This window comes from Chaetodon trifascialis, chromosome 16, assembly GCF_039877785.1.
Source record: "Chaetodon trifascialis isolate fChaTrf1 chromosome 16, fChaTrf1.hap1, whole genome shotgun sequence".
Taxonomy (NCBI): Eukaryota; Metazoa; Chordata; class Actinopteri; order Chaetodontiformes; family Chaetodontidae; genus Chaetodon; species Chaetodon trifascialis.
Genome location: NC_092071.1, coordinates 9,809,264 through 9,828,080, shown reverse-complemented (window position 1 = coordinate 9,828,080; position 18,817 = coordinate 9,809,264). Strand labels below are relative to the sequence as shown.

At 43.9% G+C, this 18,817-nt stretch overlaps 1 protein-coding gene across 2 annotated transcripts; it reads right to left on the bottom strand.

The window, feature by feature from the left end:
* Positions 1–637: 637 nt before the first annotated feature.
* On the bottom strand, positions 638–14,857 carry LOC139344377 (proto-oncogene DBL). Of its 2 annotated transcripts, none has more exons than XM_070982482.1 (26): positions 14,612–14,857; positions 12,574–12,708; positions 12,187–12,303; positions 11,820–11,969; positions 11,551–11,675; positions 11,316–11,430; positions 11,057–11,176; positions 10,612–10,803; positions 10,330–10,521; positions 10,070–10,250; positions 9,879–9,967; positions 9,665–9,765; positions 9,451–9,517; positions 8,938–9,053; positions 8,697–8,766; positions 8,431–8,523; positions 8,153–8,245; positions 7,003–7,128; positions 6,327–6,542; positions 5,992–6,084; positions 5,795–5,873; positions 5,563–5,608; positions 3,928–4,097; positions 3,593–3,708; positions 3,137–3,249; positions 638–3,024 (listed from the first exon to the last, which is right to left on the bottom strand). In XM_070982482.1, exons 1-26 carry the CDS (start codon positions 14,660–14,662, stop codon positions 2,943–2,945), a joined length of 3,048 nt encoding a protein of 1,015 aa, XP_070838583.1. In that variant the 5' UTR covers positions 14,663–14,857; the 3' UTR covers positions 638–2,942. The 2 variants fall into 2 exon arrangements, with proteins under 2 accessions (XP_070838583.1, XP_070838584.1); XM_070982483.1 differs by having other exon boundaries at positions 3,928–4,022.
* Between the last annotated feature and the right edge of the window lie 3,960 nt (positions 14,858–18,817).

Sequence of the window (18,817 nt, the reverse complement as noted above, 5' to 3'; positions counted from 1 at the left end):
TGAGCATTTGCACGTTTCTTGAAATATTTCAAAATAACACCTTGGAGCTCTCCATGCAGTGACTGAACTGAAATTGTATGCAAGGAGAAATATCAAATGCAGAAGCTGAAGTAGCTTCTGTTTAGCCAGATGCTAAAGAAAATGTCAAAGTTCATTTCATGCTCCTGAACCTTACAGGCCCACACACATGGGTGTTTTCACTTATGGTGGATTATCAGACCTCAGCTCAGGTTGAAGCTGGGCCGAGCTCGGCTGGCAATTATGTGATGTCACCTGAATTCATTGAGTTGCTCACTGTGGGGAAATAATATAAAGAATGTAATAGTGAACTTTTTAAGGTTAGCAGCAACAGCAGCAACTCACACATTTAGAAATAGACATTTTTTGAATCAAACATGAGTGTTTTTACTTAATAACTGTCATAGCCAGAGAAGCACAGGTGTAATTAATAGAGTTAATGATGGCTCAGTTTCATTTAAGTGTGTCAGTAAGCCATCTCAGTGAGGCAGCATCCACTAAGGCAGAGTTGTGAAACTAGTAAAGCTGAAGGAGTTAGAGAGAATATTAATCAATTATTGCAACATATTACAGAGAGGAGGTCAAATCAGGCAAGATAAGTGAAAACCTGCATGTGTGTAGCTCTGTCACTAGCACCTAAACACAATTATAAGGAAAGAAATCACATCAGAATCAAATCAAATAATCCTGTGCTTATATTTCGGAAAATAATCATATACTATGCATTATAATACAAGCTTTCACAATGGTTCAAAATATCAAAAAAGTGCAAAATGAGCAAAAGTAGAGTTTAAGGTACTGTGGATGAGACATGTTACAGCGTACAGTAACTGAGCGAATCCTTTCACTTTCACTTCTGATGTTACAGTATAGCCGGTGTCGGGTGGATGTCAACTAAATTTACCATGATGAAATGCTATTCAGTTTTATTGGACATTAGGTATTTAGACAGTCTGCTGCTCACTATCAAGTGACTATAATGTTCCCAGTGTGGGTATTAAATACTGTGAACATGAATCTTTATTCAGTGTTAATCTCAGGTTCAGTGTTACCTGCAGGATCGGATTTATGTAGAGCACAGATGCAGCAAATATAGCAGGAATCCAATGTACCTCTTGTCACTTAATAATGTCAACATCTGACTGTCCAAACACTTGTCCAGAGTTGTGTTTTAACACCTAAAATTTAGATTTTTACCATTTACATGTTCACGGTTAACAGTAGTTGACTCCATAAGCTGATAGCATTTATACTCTATCTGTCTGCCCTTCGAGGTTAAACCTCAGCACACATGGTGGTAAAGTGGCAGTGATTATAACCACTTTTCACACTGTTTCAAAGCTGTTGACAGTGTCTGGGCAGTTTTAAAACGAGGGAAATTTAAGGAAATTCAAAACCAATAGGTCATGAATCCACAATTTAACTGTAACAGTTCAGCTGGCAGGTATAACTCTAAACAATTCTACCTACAGTTACTACCCAACACCAAGCCTGGTTTTAGCTGTAGGTGTAAAATCGCAGTACAAGCAGAAATGAAGCAATAGGCATGTGCGGTGATTCGTCCATGCAGAGCAGCGAACACACAGAAACATAAAGCTTGCTGCATCTCAGTGGAAATAACAGCCGAGCAGGATTAATTTGACTGAAGAGTTGCAGAATTATCACCGATGAAAAATCCACAAATTCCAAATTAAAAATGCTAACACATTATCACCATCAACAGCAGCAAACGTAAAGAATACACTGCCTGACAACCACAGCAACCAGCTACAGTATAAGTCCCCCCAGTGTGTTTACCTTGCATAAGCACTGCAGTGCTTCCCCCAGACGCTGGTAGTTCATCTTGAGGGTTGACTAAGAGTGCTGCATTAATAGATTTTTTTACCCTCAGGAAACAATTTCACTGGTTATAGCGAGAGAAGCACAAGAGGCACTAATAACATTTCTGACAGCTCCATTGAAACTTCCCACCGAGGCACCATGCACAAGACCACGGCTAAATAGCATGCAGCCATTATTAATGTTATTAATGGGCTTTTCCTGCTATTTGCCACAAAACATCTGTAGAGGATATGCAATGGCAGTACATCCCTAACCAACACTAGAGTGGCAAAACAACCCCACTATTGCTATTATTAATGGGGACACCTGCAATATCTTGACTCAGGATTGCCAAGTTATTATCATGGCAGCTTGGATTTTGTCATGTGAACACACCTGGCACATGCAGATTTTTTGTAACCATGGCAACATTGCACACATCGCATGCATACCCACTGGTGACGTAGCTGGCTGCTGTGGGATAAACAGAGGATTTAAATTCATTTAAAACAATGTCACGCGAGAGCAAGTTAAAGCTACAGTGTTGTAGAAAAGGAAGCCACAATGATTAGCTGAGCTGTTTGGCACATGAATTGTAATGATATGTAAGTAGGCATATGCACGATTTCTGTTATATTTCATAAGAAAATAGAAACCATAAAACCTGAAGTCAGAAATAAAAGTCCATTCTGCACGTATGAATAAAAGCCCCTGTTCAACGTCTTCAGTTATAGGTCAAAATAATGTCCTGTCTGCTATCTTATCTACTATTACACTGGAAAAGACAGACAAAGACACAGACAGAGAAAAAAAAGGCGCCGGTTCTGTGAGGTCCCACGTATGTGCTTTGCATTGTTACAGTCTTCTGAGATCCATCCTGTAGTTTACAGCCTTCTGAGATGTCTGAGATGGAAGCGTCACAGTGGATTGAAGATAAAATATGCATTTAATATGCTTCAATCCGATGATCTGATGAACGTCTTGGCAGAGTCAGGTGCTCCCCGTTTGGTCAGGAAGTTGAGAGCGTTTTAGTCTGTGCGTGTTGAGTCGAATGATTGAGTGAAACAGGAGGAGAATGGACACATCTGTCCTCTGATTGGCTCTTAGCAGATCTCTCCCAGAATCCTGTGCAGGTCCTCAGAATGAACACGCCCTTCTTCGCCACGACTTATATTCCTCACTATCCTGCGACACAGAAAGATTAAAAAGAAAAAAGAAAAAAAAAAGACTTTATTTTATGCATCTTATTCTTAAATTGTCTGTAAACAACATTTATGAAACAGGCAGCGTATTTTACCAAATTCCTGACAATTCCTCATGAAGCAGCTGGATGACGTCACCACAGTTAAAGATGATGTCATCACTGCTGGCCATGCTGCTCTCGACCATGACCCTGTACCTGCCCGCCACCTGGAACAGAAGAAAGACAAGTAAAGCACAGGAGAACGGTGCGTTTTGACACTTTCCAACATTTCCATCTACAGAGAGGCAGAGAGACAGATACCTAATGAAAGATCAGGTCTTATCTAAGGTGAGGCTTCTGTTGGACAATAACTAATCGTCCTCATCCTGAAATATTTTGGTTTAGTTTTGTCTGCGCTTGCCTGCAGAGCTGTCGGCCATCAGTGTCCGGTTGCTGCTCTGTGGACCCTCACCCAGTAGAGTGAGGCGATACATGGTCCTTGACATAACAACAAAGCATTTCTCCAGTGCTACCTGTGCCGTGACAGCAATGAAATCTCCAAAATCTCACCAGGGGGGCAGGCTGATCCTCCTCGTCTGAGTCTGATAAGTTGGAGAGGTCTGTAGCTGCACCCCAGTCCTCCAGGCCCTCACATATCGCCACTGAGTGGGCAGGGACAGGCCAAGCTGCAGGCGACAAGACAGGTGTTCTCCCTCAAAAACAATTTTAGGGAGTTTAAAGCAGGTTGAAAGTTGAGCGGTATAACGTCAGGTGAAAGGAAGACTGAACAAGAGCAAAAGCAAAAAAGCTTTCATGAATTTCTCACAAAGGGAACCAAAAGAAAAATGTGGCAAATAATCAGGAAAGTGAAAAACAGTGATTGAATCTGTGTGTCAGCAACTCACTGCGTCGAGGCGAGTGAACCACAGGGTCTGAGTGGGCGGGGCTGGTGTGTACTGACTCCTCCCCCCGGTTCATGTGGGAGTGGCTTGTCGAGGAGCTGTGAGGAACAGGGAGACACGCTGAGCAGCCTCCCACCGACGCTCCGCCCCACGACACACACATCTCTGATGCACTAAACCGCATCACCAAGGGAACAAGACACGACCACAACAAACAAAACGAACAACAACAACAACAACATCCACGGTGTCACAAAACGAGCTCATCCACATTCTGTAAATCAATACAGCATTCCGATAAGTTCCCAATCACATATATTCCAGCGTCAAAGGATGTTGGAGTTTAAAATGTAAATATCAATTATATCAGAGATCGCTGTAATATATGGAAATATTATTCAGGATTCTGCGCACACACACCGGGCTTTGATTAAACAGCATTTGCAAATAACTCACAGTGTGGTTGCTTTAAGCAGCAGATGGGTGGAGTTTGTTCAATTTAGTCTTATGTCTAGAAAGAAAATTAATACAATCACAGCATTTGAATGTGTTAAAGCCCACCCATCTGTTAAATAAAGCAGAAACTCATTGATTGCTTACAAATGCTCTCTAACTTATACCTACATCATGAACACGAATCATTCACAGTATCTAATTTCCAAAAAAAGGGAAGTGTTGATCATTTTCCTGCTTTATGAGTCAACAACAAGTTGTGTATTGTGGGGGTTTATCAGACATTCATCAAATTTATAACATGCTAGCATGCTATCAGGAAACAGAACATTGATATATCTAACAAAAACTCCACAAGCACACATTTTTGACATTATCCAAGAGAACCAGCACTTTTACTGACTAACCAGCAGCAGAGCCTCTAATAGCGTTCCAACAATTTATACTTCGGTATTTAACACTTAAGTTACACCTACCACGTGGACCCAACTCAACTTTTTTGCCTATTTACTCACCCTGTGATGTTTAATGCTCGTTTAAACCCAGGATCAATAACATTACACACTTGATGACTGTTAAAGCAGCCTGGCAAGATGTTAATGCAGTGGTTTTCACTCATGGTCGATAGCTAGTCCCTGATTGGACATAAGCAGCCAGTGGTGAAGCCTGCTTTCAGGACTTTCTGCCAGAAAGCCTTTTTCACATGTGATTTAAAGTTTGTAAAAGGCTCTATTTTAACCCAAATCGTGATCATTTCCTTAACCTAAGTAAGTAGTTTTTGTTGCTCTTTATACGTTACCTGACTTCCAAAAGGCTTTCTGCCAGAAAGCCTTCTGTCAGAACCCTCTCTGGCAGAAAGCCCTTTCTGGTCTAACCAGTAGATTCAGTGTGTAGCTCTCTCCATGGTGCTGGAATTAAGCATTTTGGGGTTTCAGCACCACGGACAGCATTAAAGCCACCGACTGGACTTGGCAATAGTGTGATGAATACTAGTTCTCAAAGGTAATGACAAAGATGTTAATACAACACACATACACACACACAAAATCATTCAACTTTAACATCCGGTGTACAAATAAGATCAAGATTTAAATCGATTCCTGAACTGAGACTGGATTAAAAGTGAGATGACCCGCATACGGACAGAACTGACGCAGAGGATGATAGGGATGCAGAGACAATCACCTGTCAGAGAGGGGGTTGTCTGATAGTGGAAGAGATGGAGGCTCATCTGGGAAAAGCAGAAGAGATAGAGGTCTTAAACAGAAAATTTAAATTCAGGGGAGTCAAATCATCCAAACAACAAACAAGCCTCTTCACGTCAACAAATCAGATCTGAATCCCAAAATGAAATCAGGCATTTCAAAGACAGAGGTAACAGTAGGGGCAGCGAATGAATTGCAGCAGTCACAGAAACCTTGATGCAGTTTCAGCTGGTTGGTGAGGATTTTTCGAATTTCTGTCAGCCAGGCAACTTTGACCTCCACTGTGGGAGCCTGGACAAGACAAACACACACCAAAACACAAGGGAGGTGTGTGAGGGAACGAGCTGAAGGGAGAGACACCAAGACGATTAAAATGAAGACAGTGAATAAGAAGCAAAAGATCAAATACCTGAACTATGTACACCACTTCTCTGCCACTGTACCAGATTTCAAATTTCTTCACATCTCCCTTCACAGTTTCTGTGATTCCCACTGCACTCATCTCCAGAAAGAGAGAAAAGTTGTTATTTCACTGTAACGTGTCATCCTTACTGACTCTACACTGTTATTTTCATTCAAAATTTAGACCAGTCCTAGACATATGCAGTACAACTCAACTGAACCCCAAACTGCTGCCTCCAAAATGACCAGTTAAGTCCGGCTGACAGCATTGAACAAAAAGCTTTGCTGTAGGGCTGTATTACATTAAATGTAGCTATTAAAGTACATATCACATATTGTTACTCTGAGGCAGGATTTGAAGCTGTAGAAGGGCGTCCTGTCGTGAGTGTCCTCGTCTCTGCGTTTACAGAAGAGCAGGGCGTGGTCATAGAGGAAGAGATGTCTCTGCATGGGCTTGAACCTGGCCAGCTCCTTCATTCTCACCGCTGCCCTCTTATGGCTGATCCACACGCTGAAGCCTCCCTGCAGAACCACCCGGCCCAGCTGGCTGAGGTCACCCTGGGACAGACAGACAGGTGGACAGAGAAGACGGCAATGTAGGAGGACAGCACCAACAATCGCTCTCACTTTCCACAAAACACATTACATGGACTGTATCTATCAACATGAATATGAAGCTGTTTGTGATTTGCTATCCCTCACCCAGAAGTGTTGGTTTACAATGAAATTTAGCATTGGGATTCAGTCAATGGGGGGTTACACAGAGTTGAAACCAAATAAGCTTTTTTGTAATGTTTTGATGCACTTTGTCAATTTTAAGGTGTTTATATACAACAGTTGCACATGTTGTGATTAAGATATATTTTATTTGTCCACCCAGATATTGTACACTGCAGTCACTACATGTTCTGATGTTCTGAAGATGAAAGCTTTGATTGGAAAATGATGTGTCATATATCTGGCATCCAGTGGCATGATTGTCCGCTCTGTCTTCTTTATTGCCTTGACTGGCTGGTACCTGATATCCAGTGATGGCTATCTGATGCATGGAGTCGTTGACAGACTTCAGCAGCTCCAGCATGGAGTCCAGAGCGTCCTGCAGCTCGCAGCGGTATCGCTGCTCTGTACAGTGTTTCAACAGCTCCTGGAGCGGGACAGACAGGCTGACAGGTCAGTGTTTTCACTTTACCTAATCTAGTCTGCCTGCCTTGATCTCTGCCTGCATGTACAAATCAGTTTTGTCTGGATAAATGTCAGCAGTCTGTGTCTGTTTAAGATGTCCACCTGTGTCTGCATCTCAGTGTGGGTGACCTGGCTGTTTATCTTGATTGCTTGGCTCTCTGTGCCAATGTCTCTTTGTCCATTCATCAATCTGAATAGTTACTTTTTTCTAAACAAAACCTGGACTGACCAGACAACATGACCACATATATTCAGCTATGCAGCATGTCTCTGTGGATGACTGGCCAGTCCATCATTTTGATCCAGACTGAAAATTTTCAATAATTACAAGGCTGGATGAATCCAGGATGAATCCAACTGACTTTGGTGATCTGTTAACTCCACTGCCACCACATCTTTGGCATTAAGTGAAATGTCTCAACAACTATAGGATGGATTTCCAAATGTTCAGACATACATGCCCGCCTAAAGATGAACTGTAGTAACTTTGGCGATCCCTTAACTTTTCCTCTAAAATGTTTTATTTAGTGTGTGTGTGTGTGTGTGTGTGTGTGTGTGTGTGTGTGTGTGTGTGTGTGTGTGTGTGTGTGTGTGTGTGTGTCTGGACTGGGCATTTCACTGCAATCTCAGGTCACCTACACCTGCTCCCTGTGCCAATCAGCCACCACAGCTGCAGCCAATCCACACTCATCAAGCAGAGGATAAAAACTCAGATCTCCTCCCCTCTCTTTGCCAGACTGTTGTGCTCACTAGCCTGGTAACAAGTCTCGGCCACTTTGCTCACCTTTTTGCTTTACTACAAGCTTCTGAATTTTGCCATGTCTTTTTTGTGAGTGACTAAACTCACTGACTCAAACCTGACACCTCTACCCAACTGCAGTCCACCAATTTGCCTTTATGATGATATAAAAACGAAATCTTTCAGACATGCACATCATCGTACGAGCTGCATCTCTCCGTCACTGACTGACTCAGATGTACAGAACCTTAAGTAGCAGCTGATACTTGGTGAGGCGCTGGACTGGTTTCAGGAGGTAGGAGTCCAGACCCAGCTTGTGGTCCAGCTTCATCTGGCACTCCTAGAGAGAGAGAAAGATCCATCTTAGACAGATTTTGCGGTAATGCATGAGCTATAATTGGAGCCTGTTCTGAAATTCAGAAAAACAACAGCTTTACAAACAAATATCTCAAGATTATTCCTCCTGTCAACACTAATCCAAATCACCTTTATTCCATCAATATGAGATAAACAGTACGTAACTACCTGAAAGAAGGGTGAATCAGAGCACTGTCTCCATAGCATCTCAGAGCGAGGCTTGTTTTGGCAGTAACGCTCATACACCTGAAACTTCTCTTTCTGCTCACACACACACACACACACACACACACACACACACACACACACACACACACACACACACACACACACACACACACACACACACACACACACACCGACCGTACACTTTGATATGTTATGTTAAATCACTTAAACGTAAAGTTCCTGTGCTTCTCCTCCTGTTTCCTCACCCGTTGCAGGAAGCAAGCCCCGACCCTCTCCGGCATCTCCAGGCACCCCTGCAGATCTTGGAGGAAGATCCTGAAGGGAGAATCCAAGAGGAAAATGAGAGGAAACAACATGGTGACAAGGACAACCGTGGGACAGTTTGTGACTTCAGTGTGTGTGTGTGTGTGTGTGTGTGTGTGTGTGTGTGTGTGTGTGTGTGTGTGTGTGTGTGTGTGTGTGTGTGTGTGTGTGTGTGTGTCTTGCCTGCTGTGGAACTGGTAAATCTCTGGCATGTTGCCAAACAGAACATCTTTCTGGCTGCGTAGAGCTGAAGGAAGAAGATTAGACATGGATGGGTCCTCCATTTCTGCCCTGTAGCCCTGATAAGTGTAGAGCAGAGGAAAGGAGAGGAGAAAGGAGATGAGCAGAGAAGAGGAGAAAGAAGAAAAGGAAAAGGAGAGCAAGAAGAAGAAAAAAGTTGAAAGGGGGGATCAGAGGACAAAGGAGAGGAGAAAAGAGAGGAGTGTGGAGAGGAGAAAAGAGAGGAGAGGAGAAAGGAGATGAGAGAGTAGAGCAAATAGAAACGAAACAGGAGGAGAACTTGGTCAGAGAAACCAGGAAATGCAGAATAACAAAATGTGTTTGTGCGACATTGTGTGATCTTTTGCCGTATCTCTCCTTCTTCCCTCTGCCAGCACCTTCTGTCACTCTAATCTGTAAACTATCAAACAAAAGCAAAATAGCATAAAAATAAACTCTCCAAAAAAATGAACTCACCAGAAGGACAGAGAGCAGCTCATCCACATAGATCCTCTCTGTAGCGATCAGTTCCTTCATAATGTGGCTTTAAAGAGTCAGAATGAGAGAAAAAGAGGCAAAAGCTGAATGCAAAGCAAAAAGAAAAGCCATTGAAATAAAATAACTCCTCTGTGCACACTGCTTTAGCAGCTTTAGCACAAAGATCCTGTGTGACAGAAGAAAGGCTGCATACCGTGTGACCTGCTCTGGACTGTCTTCTGCTTCTGAATCTGTTTCAGTGGTCGGGCCATAGAGACAGCTGCGGTTGCCTTGGAAATCATGCATTACCTCGATCTGACGAAATGCACATGAAATAAGCATCTCAGCTTGGAGCCTTGGAGCGAAATTCAGAGGATCACCAAGGTCATTAAGATTCATCTTCTGAGGACCATGTATAACACACACACCTTTCGCTGGCTGTTGTTCCTCCTCGCGGCTCTCTTGCCAGGAAGAAGGTCAAAAGAGAACTTGGAGTTCAGGACGTTAAAGTCTACACCTGTGGAGAGAATCAGACGGACGCACAAATACGACTGGTGATGACAGAGCACAGAGGAAATGCAGACAAAAGACTGCACAGGACCGTGTGCCATGGTCGTACCGTGTTTCGGGGAGAAGAGGGGCGACTTGCAGCGCTGTGAGGTCTGGTCGGGTTCAGGCCTGGGGGCCACCAGCTGAACTGGTCTGACCTGTACATCTGCCAGCTTCCTCAGACACAGCTCTCTGTTTCTGATCATGGACTGCATTGAGTTCAGCTTCTCTGTTACCATGGAGATTTGGGACTGGAAAGAAAGAAGATGAAGTGTAAATTGAGGTGAATTGTGGGTCATCGGTGTTTTGGTGAGAGCAGCGATGGCGTACCTGCAGCTGTGGGGTGAGTATGGCTTCAAACTCCAGGCTCAGAGTGTCCTGGCTGTTTTTCAGGGCAGATGGCGCCCTCTCCTGGTGACAGTTCAGGCAATGCAATGCCTCCTGAGCTCCCTCTCTGGTTTGGAATCGGTCCACCATCTGACTTGCCAGAAGATAGGCGCCCTGGTCACACCACCGAAGGGCCTGCACAAGCAACAAAACATTGGACACAACACAATAAAATGTTTGCATGCGTAAGTCTTTGAGTGTGCTTGTGTGTATCAGCATCTTTACCCCTTCGAGTCGGAGCAGCAGGTCTCGTGCTCGAGTGAGCGAAGCCCGCTTGGTGCGTATGGCGGTAGTGATGACGTCACAGTGATGCCGCAGCTCATTGCAGCGCTGGACGATGAGTGCTAGGGCATAGTGGTGGTTGGCGGCCAACTGGTGACCATGCAGGATCACCACCTGGGCACGAGCCATCTCCTCCTGATGCACAAAAACACACACATGGATTTCATTCCACCTTGTCTTGTAACAGCACAGATGAGATTGATTGGGTTTGGGTTTCACGCTCCCACACATCCAAGTTGTTGTTTACTGTTTCACTACTATTATTATATAGCATCAGAATTACAATGGCATCATGACATACTGATGTTTAAAATGGTATAACCCCTGGTCACTTTCTTCAAGCCAAATCTCTACTACTGTAAGTGTGTGCATGTTGTCACTGTGTGACCTGAGCATGTGTGTCCAGCATCTCCAGGTCTCTCAACAGTTGTTCTGTCTGAACCACCGTGGTTCCCACAAAGGCGACGTCCTTCTCCTGGTCTATGAGCCTTGTCAGCACCTCATCCATCTACACACACACACACACACACACACACACACACACACACACACACACACACACACACAGAGTTAATCACGCCAGCTGTGCATACAGCATAGAGTCGGAGGCTAATACGTCTTCTGGAGTCAGACACCAATAATCACACCTGCTGGAAACTCATTTCATAGTGCAGCAGCTGGAGGTACTGCTGCAGCTTCAGGTGGTGTTTCTCAAAGAAGCCATCAAACGCCTCCTCCATGTCTCTGAGCTGAGCCAGGAGCCTAAAACACATGACACACAGGCGTTCACACAAGCTTCCTGACAAAATAACGCCTGTTAGTGTTTCTTTCTTGTGTCTTGTGTCCAATCATTTCTCTACAGAGGATGTCTGAACTCTGTACCTCTGAACAGTGTCCATGTCTGCTCTTATGTCCCTCTCCTCCTCTACATCCCTCTTAGAGGCCTTGACAGTTTCCAGGTTTGACAGCAGCAGGCGGCCCTCCTTCAGCACATTACGAATATCGTCCTGAAACACAACAAGACCAATGAAATCATGACACCATATAAAACCAGTGCAACTGCGTGAAAAACAATGAAAGATCAAATGCAAACAATGCCAGACACAGATAGAGCGAGTAGCGCGGGGAAAGAGAGAAAAGCCAGCGGCAACCTTCATCTGTCGGTATCGGTGTGTGTGTGAGTGCAGCAGGAACTCGATGGCATTAGCTTCGTCTGGAAGTTCGGTCTCAGACAGCTCTGATCCGAAGCCCTGCAGCAGCTGGGCGATCTCCTTCACTGTCACCGCAAAGGTCTCAATGGCCTGCAGACACACATACAAAAAAGACACATGAACATGAGTATTTTAGACAAAACTATTAAATACAAGAAGAAAATAAGTCCTGTAAGAAAAGCTGGTTAATTTTCTCCTTTTATGACTGCATCAAAAGAAACTATATTGGGATATTGTGGATCTTTGCATTGCATTTCTATGGAAGATGCATTGGGAAGCTTCAGACACACGTCACAAGTGCATATACCGTGCGGAGGACGATCCAGTCGCTTTGGCAATATTCCACTTTTGCGGTGAAGTCTGATGTCAGGTGGTTTTCATCGATGTAGCGCAGCAGGTCACCGACCGAACGCAGCATCACCACCTACAAACACAGAGCCACAAGGCGTCTATAGCAGCTGCCTGGCCAGAGCTGTGCTGAGTACTGAGAGATGAATTGTTCCAGAGATGCAATGAATGAATTAAAGGCGGTTGTTGACAGAAGAGAAAATAGGAGATAGGAGATAGGACAGGAAAATGAACAGGAAGACTGTGTATAATGTAGAGCGGAGACAGGATTGTGCTGCATCAGATTGGTAAAAGACATTTTTATGCGCTTTATAGTCTGTAAACTCGGCTTTGTGCCCCCTCTCACCGGCATCTTTAACAGGAAGTCATCCTGGCTGAAGCGAAAGCCCAGGTCAGTGCTTGAAGACGGACTGGGGGTGGTGCTTAACAAGCCGGTGGGACGGAGCACCAAGACCAAATGCAGGTTGCCTGGAAATGAGGTCTGACAGAGGAAGAAGAGTATTGTGTTATTTGTTACCGTAATATTATTAGACAATTACTAAAATTGTGGACTTGAACAGCAGACAAAGGAGGAGACGTAATGGTATTTGAAAATGCGTAAAGTCACAGCTGCAAATCAGTATCAGACAAACTCTGATCAGACAAATGAGGATTTAGGACTGAGGGCTGCTGTTATATACCATGAATTTATTTGAGGGAAATTATTTATAGCAGCCTAACAATGTGGTGACCTGAGGCTTGTGGATTGATTCTCCACCATGTCCCTGGACGGGGGCAGAGGGGCACAGAATGAGAGGAGCGGGACGGTCGGTCGGTCAGAACTGTTGACAGCTGGATGGTGTTAGTCATGCAGTCCAGCAGAGCTCACCACAGCATCAGCATCCCTCAGTGTCAATCTGGGAAATCTCAGCAGGTCTGACTGTCAGCTCCCTCCGACTGATTCTGCTGTTTCCACTCTCCTTCATGATCAACTGCCTCGCTCTACCCTCACCGCGTTCCCTCCTCTGCACAAACACTGAGCTGTCATTGTTTCTGTTTGCGTTTTCTGTGGCTTCTGGCCCCAGTATTTCTGCTTTTATCATTCTTCTCTGTTTCTGTTCATTTGTCATTTTGCCCTTGTGTTTCCCTGCAGTAGATCATTTCTCTGCATTCTTTCAACAAGGAGAAGCAGCTAATAACCACTGAAATGCACTGCTGCCCTTCCTAATCTGGATACTCTCTGAGCCCTGATGATTAACAGCCAGCGGTGGTATTTCATTGCTTCCAGTTTGGACGAGTGACTGCCTCAAAACAGATGACCGCTGAGCAGACCACTGATCGAGCGCTCTCCCAAATGTGGCATCTCTTTCCTCACCTGCTCGCCATCTTTTTGTTATCCTTGTAGCACATCTGCTGTCCACCCCACACTTTCTGAACAGTGTTTGCACAGATCCAATGGCCTACAAAGACTTTTACACTCCATATAAACCTTCTTTCACTCCGTGTCAACTGGTGGGCATCGCAGGGAAAAGTGTACAGTATCTGTGTTGTTTTTTGGTACCCTGCTGTCACATGATCCTCCGCTATAACGCGTGCATCTGATAAAACAGCCCAAAAGGCTTTTTATTCTCTTCTGCAGCTGGTAAGTTTGTTATCCATGCGCAGAAACAAGGCTACAGGTAATTCAACAAAGATGGGCTTTTTTCTCTCTGGTAGTGGCAAAGGAAGCTGCTTTCTGTGTTCAGGTGTGTTGCAATCATCACAACTAGACCTTTAAAGCAGACACTGCTGACCTGAGACCGAGTACACACCCTCCCATTCACCGACCGCTCTACGCTACCCCTTTGTATGACCCTACCGGGTGAATAGTGATCCCTTCCTAAATATGAACCTGCATATTTAGTATAGCAGCCATGATGGATGTTGCTGGATACTTGCAGATTTGTTCTGCGTTCCCCAGCTGCATTTAGACTTGTGGGCATGAAGTATCTGACACATATTCCCCTATCTGTTACATAAAGCTCAGGTTGAAGACGCTCCACTGTGACAGTCTGCAGTGCCAAAGCTGCTACAGCATCGTAATGTTCTGCACCTGCAGTTGCGGTCCAAACAAACACGCACACCCACACGCACACACCAAACACGTTTGTCATTGGCCTGTCCTGGTCCCCTTCACTCTCTCCTCACATTGAACTGCCGCTTGAATCTGCCCAGGCTTTTACCGGAGAGGCTTTTTAAATATCTAATGCACTTTGCACTGCACTGCAAGCGCATCCCAACCTCTGTGTCGCAGTACTGAACTGTGTTGAGAACAGCTTGTATCTCTCTGCGCTCCTCTCTCTGCTGCAGTGTCCTCGCCGCCCCGTTTGCAGCCTCCCACCTCCCCACCTCCCGGCAGAGCTTACCGCGGCCCGGCGCAGACGGGGGAACCCCCGCAGCGGATTGGACTCGGCCATGGCTGTAGGCGCTTCCTTCTCCGGTGTTCGTCCCGGGCCGCCCGGGAAGTCTGCAGCGGGACGTGGATGTCGGGAGCGAGCAGCCGCAGCGGCGGCACGGTAACCCACACTGCAGTGTCCGGGCGGGCCGAGCGGCGCGCTGAGTGCGCACCTCAGCAGACTCACTCCTGCTGTGGAGGAGCAGGATGACGGGCTGTGTTTCACTCACCTGACGTCAACGCCACAACAAGTTTGCAAGCTCCACAGTTGCGCTGCACAAATGCACATTTTATTTTCAGTGCAAATTCAATACTAAACGGTGATTTGATGATTTTGCATGTTGTTAATTAGCAATAACTAAGGAGAATATCTGCACTCCCCCATGAGGCTGTTAAATATGCAGATTATGTTCACGTTTCTGAACTTAACGATGACTTCTTTGCCTTTTTTATTAGAATTGTCAGAGGCGCATTTACTACATGTGAAACACTAGCAGCAGATAAAAATGGAGAGAAAATATGCGTTCAATTCCATTGGATCCGCTAGATGGCGCTTTAAAGTCAGGAAACTGTAAACCACGTTGGATCACTTTGTGACAGAAAGAGCAGGCATGGCTCGATTAACCTGTTATGGGGGCCTTGGAGGTGTTGGGCCCCCAAAGACAAGCCCCCACCCACCTCCTACTCTCTGTGCATTAAGTATAACTTGTCACCTCCACTTTCCCATCAAATACAGACAAATCAGACTGTGAAATAGCTTCATTATTATGCTGAGAGAGCAGTACTTTTTACGCTGGAATAAAACTACTTTTTCCAAGGGAGTCCTGCCCACTGAAAAATACAAAGAAGAGAAAACAGGACATCAAGAGGAATAATCAGAACTGTCTCTGATTCATGGAGGAGCCAATAACAAGAAGCTGAATGAGAATACAAGACGAGGCCAGAAGATAAGAAAGTAATGCAGGACCCACCTTTGTTGATATTGTACCTGTACTCATGAACATGCCTTATATAGTATCAAAATGAATGGACAGAAGTGCATAAATTTGATCCACAATAAATTATGTCAACAGCTGCTGGATGGTTTCAGATGATTTTTTTATACAGACATTCATTGTCCCCAGAGGATAAATCCTTGGACTTTTCTCTGGCACCACCATTTGATTTTCTGAAGCAATGCCTTTCCCATCAGCCTCAGCTGCAGTTAGTAATGCCTCCATGCTAAACAAAGATAGTGAACATGGTAATAAATGAAACCTTCCTAGCTCCAGTGTGTTAGCATTATCATTTGGAGCTCGTACAGCCTCACAGAGCTGCTAGCATGACTGTAGGAATGATTGTGTGGCCTCATCATGTCTCTTGAAAGTACATGATCTCATATTGTCTCACTCCAGCTCCTCTCATACTGCCCTGTTCTTCTACATTTATACTCGCCTCGCCTCGCCTCATCGTCTTATTGGCGTGCATTCGTCTCCCCTCATTCTGTCCTAGCATTAATAATTGATCGTGCTGGCTGCGCCCTTTGGCTGACTCTCCTCATGAGACACTCCACATCATTACTGCGTGTAGCCTCATGTGTTTGGAGTTAAAAAGGCTCAGCCACCTACAGTTAGTTCACTCAGCTGGTCCTAAATAAAACCTCTCAGGACATGGGAACAATGCCAACTTGGGCTTTCAAGATAAGGTGCCAACAGGACATTTGTTTCACTCTCTTTCTCTATATATAATTAGTTATTTACAGAGCAGAGGTGTGTCTTTTATCTGTTTACATTAAATTGTGTTAATGTTAAAAAGTGATTTTGTTTTGAGAATACTCTCTGTAAGTTAAAATGAATATGTGGTTTCACATGTAGAAACCAATATGAAACACTTGGTACAGTGTACACAGGTGCAAGTAATTCAGCACACTGTATTATTATTATCATTATTGATCATTTAGAGCTAAATCAAACTAATACAGCCAACACAGTGGGTGTTATACATGTATTGACATATTTTGATTTCATTCTGTACATTTGTGTCATGTCAGAGGTGTTTTATGTAACATATCAGTGACTCGTGAGTCCCAAATGTTTGCTCACTTTCTCTCTTTCCATCTGTTTTTATTTGTACACAAAGGCATGTGACCGTTCAGCATTTGGTCATGTGTTCAGCGGGGAGATCCTCCTCAGAGGGAATCACACTGTCACGTTGTGTTCAGGTTTGCGATCAAAAGGCTGAGAGCCAGAGAAGCAACACCGTTCCTGGAATCAAATAGCCCAGCAGACGAAACAGTGATTAAGCATGGAGGCAATGTGACCTGTTCTGATAAAACCTGAGCCTTCTGCATATGTTTTATTTTAACTTGCCCATGCAGATCACGAACAGGTGTGAAGGAAGGCACGAAAGTTTACACAACCGCGGAAATGTTTGTCTGCATCTTTAAGTAACCTCTCCTGCTCAAAGCTTTAAATTCCCATTGCATCAAACAGCCTGAGCAGCGATAAAGCTGATAAGGCTCTCACATAACACCACCTGCACAGTCTCTATATTTTGATTTGAGTGAACTAAGACCTCAGCTAAGCCAAGGACGTCACAGCACAGTGACCCTCGCCTTGTGGGCCGTCCTGGTGGCCTGGAGGTCATTCTGCTGACCTTGGCCAGATTCCAACTTAAGTTTTAATTTATATTATCCACATTTCAATAATAAATACAACATTTTATCAAATTATATTCTCGAAAAAGATAAAGTAAAAGAGGACCCTCTGCTGGTGCTGCGTTAACAATCCTTCCTTCAAGCATAACTGCAAACCAAACAAGGAGTCAGCCCGGGAACCTGCATATTACAGTGGTGTAAAGCAACAAAGTACATTTACTCAACTGTACTTAAGGACAACTTTGAGGTATTTTTATGTACTATTGTAAGTTAACATTTGATAAGACTTATTGGTCCTCAAGGGGAAGTTCAAAAGATATCAACAGTAAATAAAGCCATTAAAATGAGCCCTACCTTTAACAGTGATGAACGTATTAATGCATCAATAGTTATGATCCAATAATATAATATACAATATTCTAAAATGGGCCATTGTGCATATTAAGTATTTTTAGCATATTTTAAAGTTTCTACTTTTGTTCTTTTGCTTGTAACAGAGAATTTCTACACTGTGGTATTGTATGTGATTGTTTGGGCACTTCACGAGATAAGATGCTCTTTATATGATTCTACCAATGCATCATTTGGAAAACAGCCTGGCAGATTTGGTATTTTAGTAAAATTTGATTGAAAATTTAAGTCTCTGCTTTTGAACGTGTGACACGAGCTTGTTGTAGCGGACCTGTCGAAGAATTTGTGGAGTCTCAAAGGTCAAAAGGGAATCATTCTGGAGGTTCGGCGTAATCTCTGGCACGTTACTGAGACGCCTTTGAATAAGGCAGCTTACTCTGATGTTGCTGCCCATCATCCACGCCATAATGGGACTAGGAGCCCTTAATCTGGTGAGATCAGACAGACTGGAATACTAAGAATCTCCATACTGCTCCACAAAGACCTAAAAATATTACACACCCTTTACTTTCACTGATTAGCCCTTATGTCATAATATTTCAGATTGTCTATGAAGATTTATTGGCCATTTGAGAAAAATACACTGCAAATTGTCGTTAATTGCTTCTGAGCAACACAGAAAAATATAACAAGCAACAAGGAAAGATCTTTTAAACGCTTGTCCTGAATTAATAACACAGCATGACTCCTTGTTTGAAACAGGTGCGGCTTACAGATAGATCAGGCTAATGATAGCAGCTTGAAATGCTATTATTAAAGTTAACCAACATATCTGGCAGTAAACCTCATGTTTCTACACATCAGGGCCTTTTAAACTGAAGAAATCATAATTATCCCTCTCTGAAAACACTTATTTGAAGAAAAAAAACTGTGATTCATTCTGAATTAAAGCAGACCTGATTGCTCGGTTTGTGGAGGTGCGCAGGAGATTATCAGTCTACTACTACCACAACCATGTGGTGACTGTGTGGTTGTTTGGTTGTTCCTGTGATTTAACTGGGTGGTATTATTAAACCCTTTGTAGTTCAAAAAAAGCTGTCTGCTGATTGCTTAACTGGATTACAAAGCAGGCAACAGCAACAATAATGAGCCCGTTAAGCCTGAATGATGCACACAGAGAGGCGGCATGTA

Excerpts from the sequence above, each read along its gene's own strand:
- LOC139344377 (XM_070982482.1), bottom strand. The coding sequence starts at position 14,662 with ATGGCCGAGTCCAATCCGCTGCGGGGGTTCCCCCGTCTGCGCCGGGCC. Across the intron at positions 5,874-5,991 it reads AAGTGGTGTACATAGTTCAG|GCTCCCACAGTGGAGGTCAA; the intron begins GTATTTGATCTT and ends TGTCTTGTCCAG. Across the intron at positions 3,709-3,927 it reads GGTTCACTCGCCTCGACGCA|CTTGGCCTGTCCCTGCCCAC; the intron begins GTGAGTTGCTGA and ends TGTCGCCTGCAG.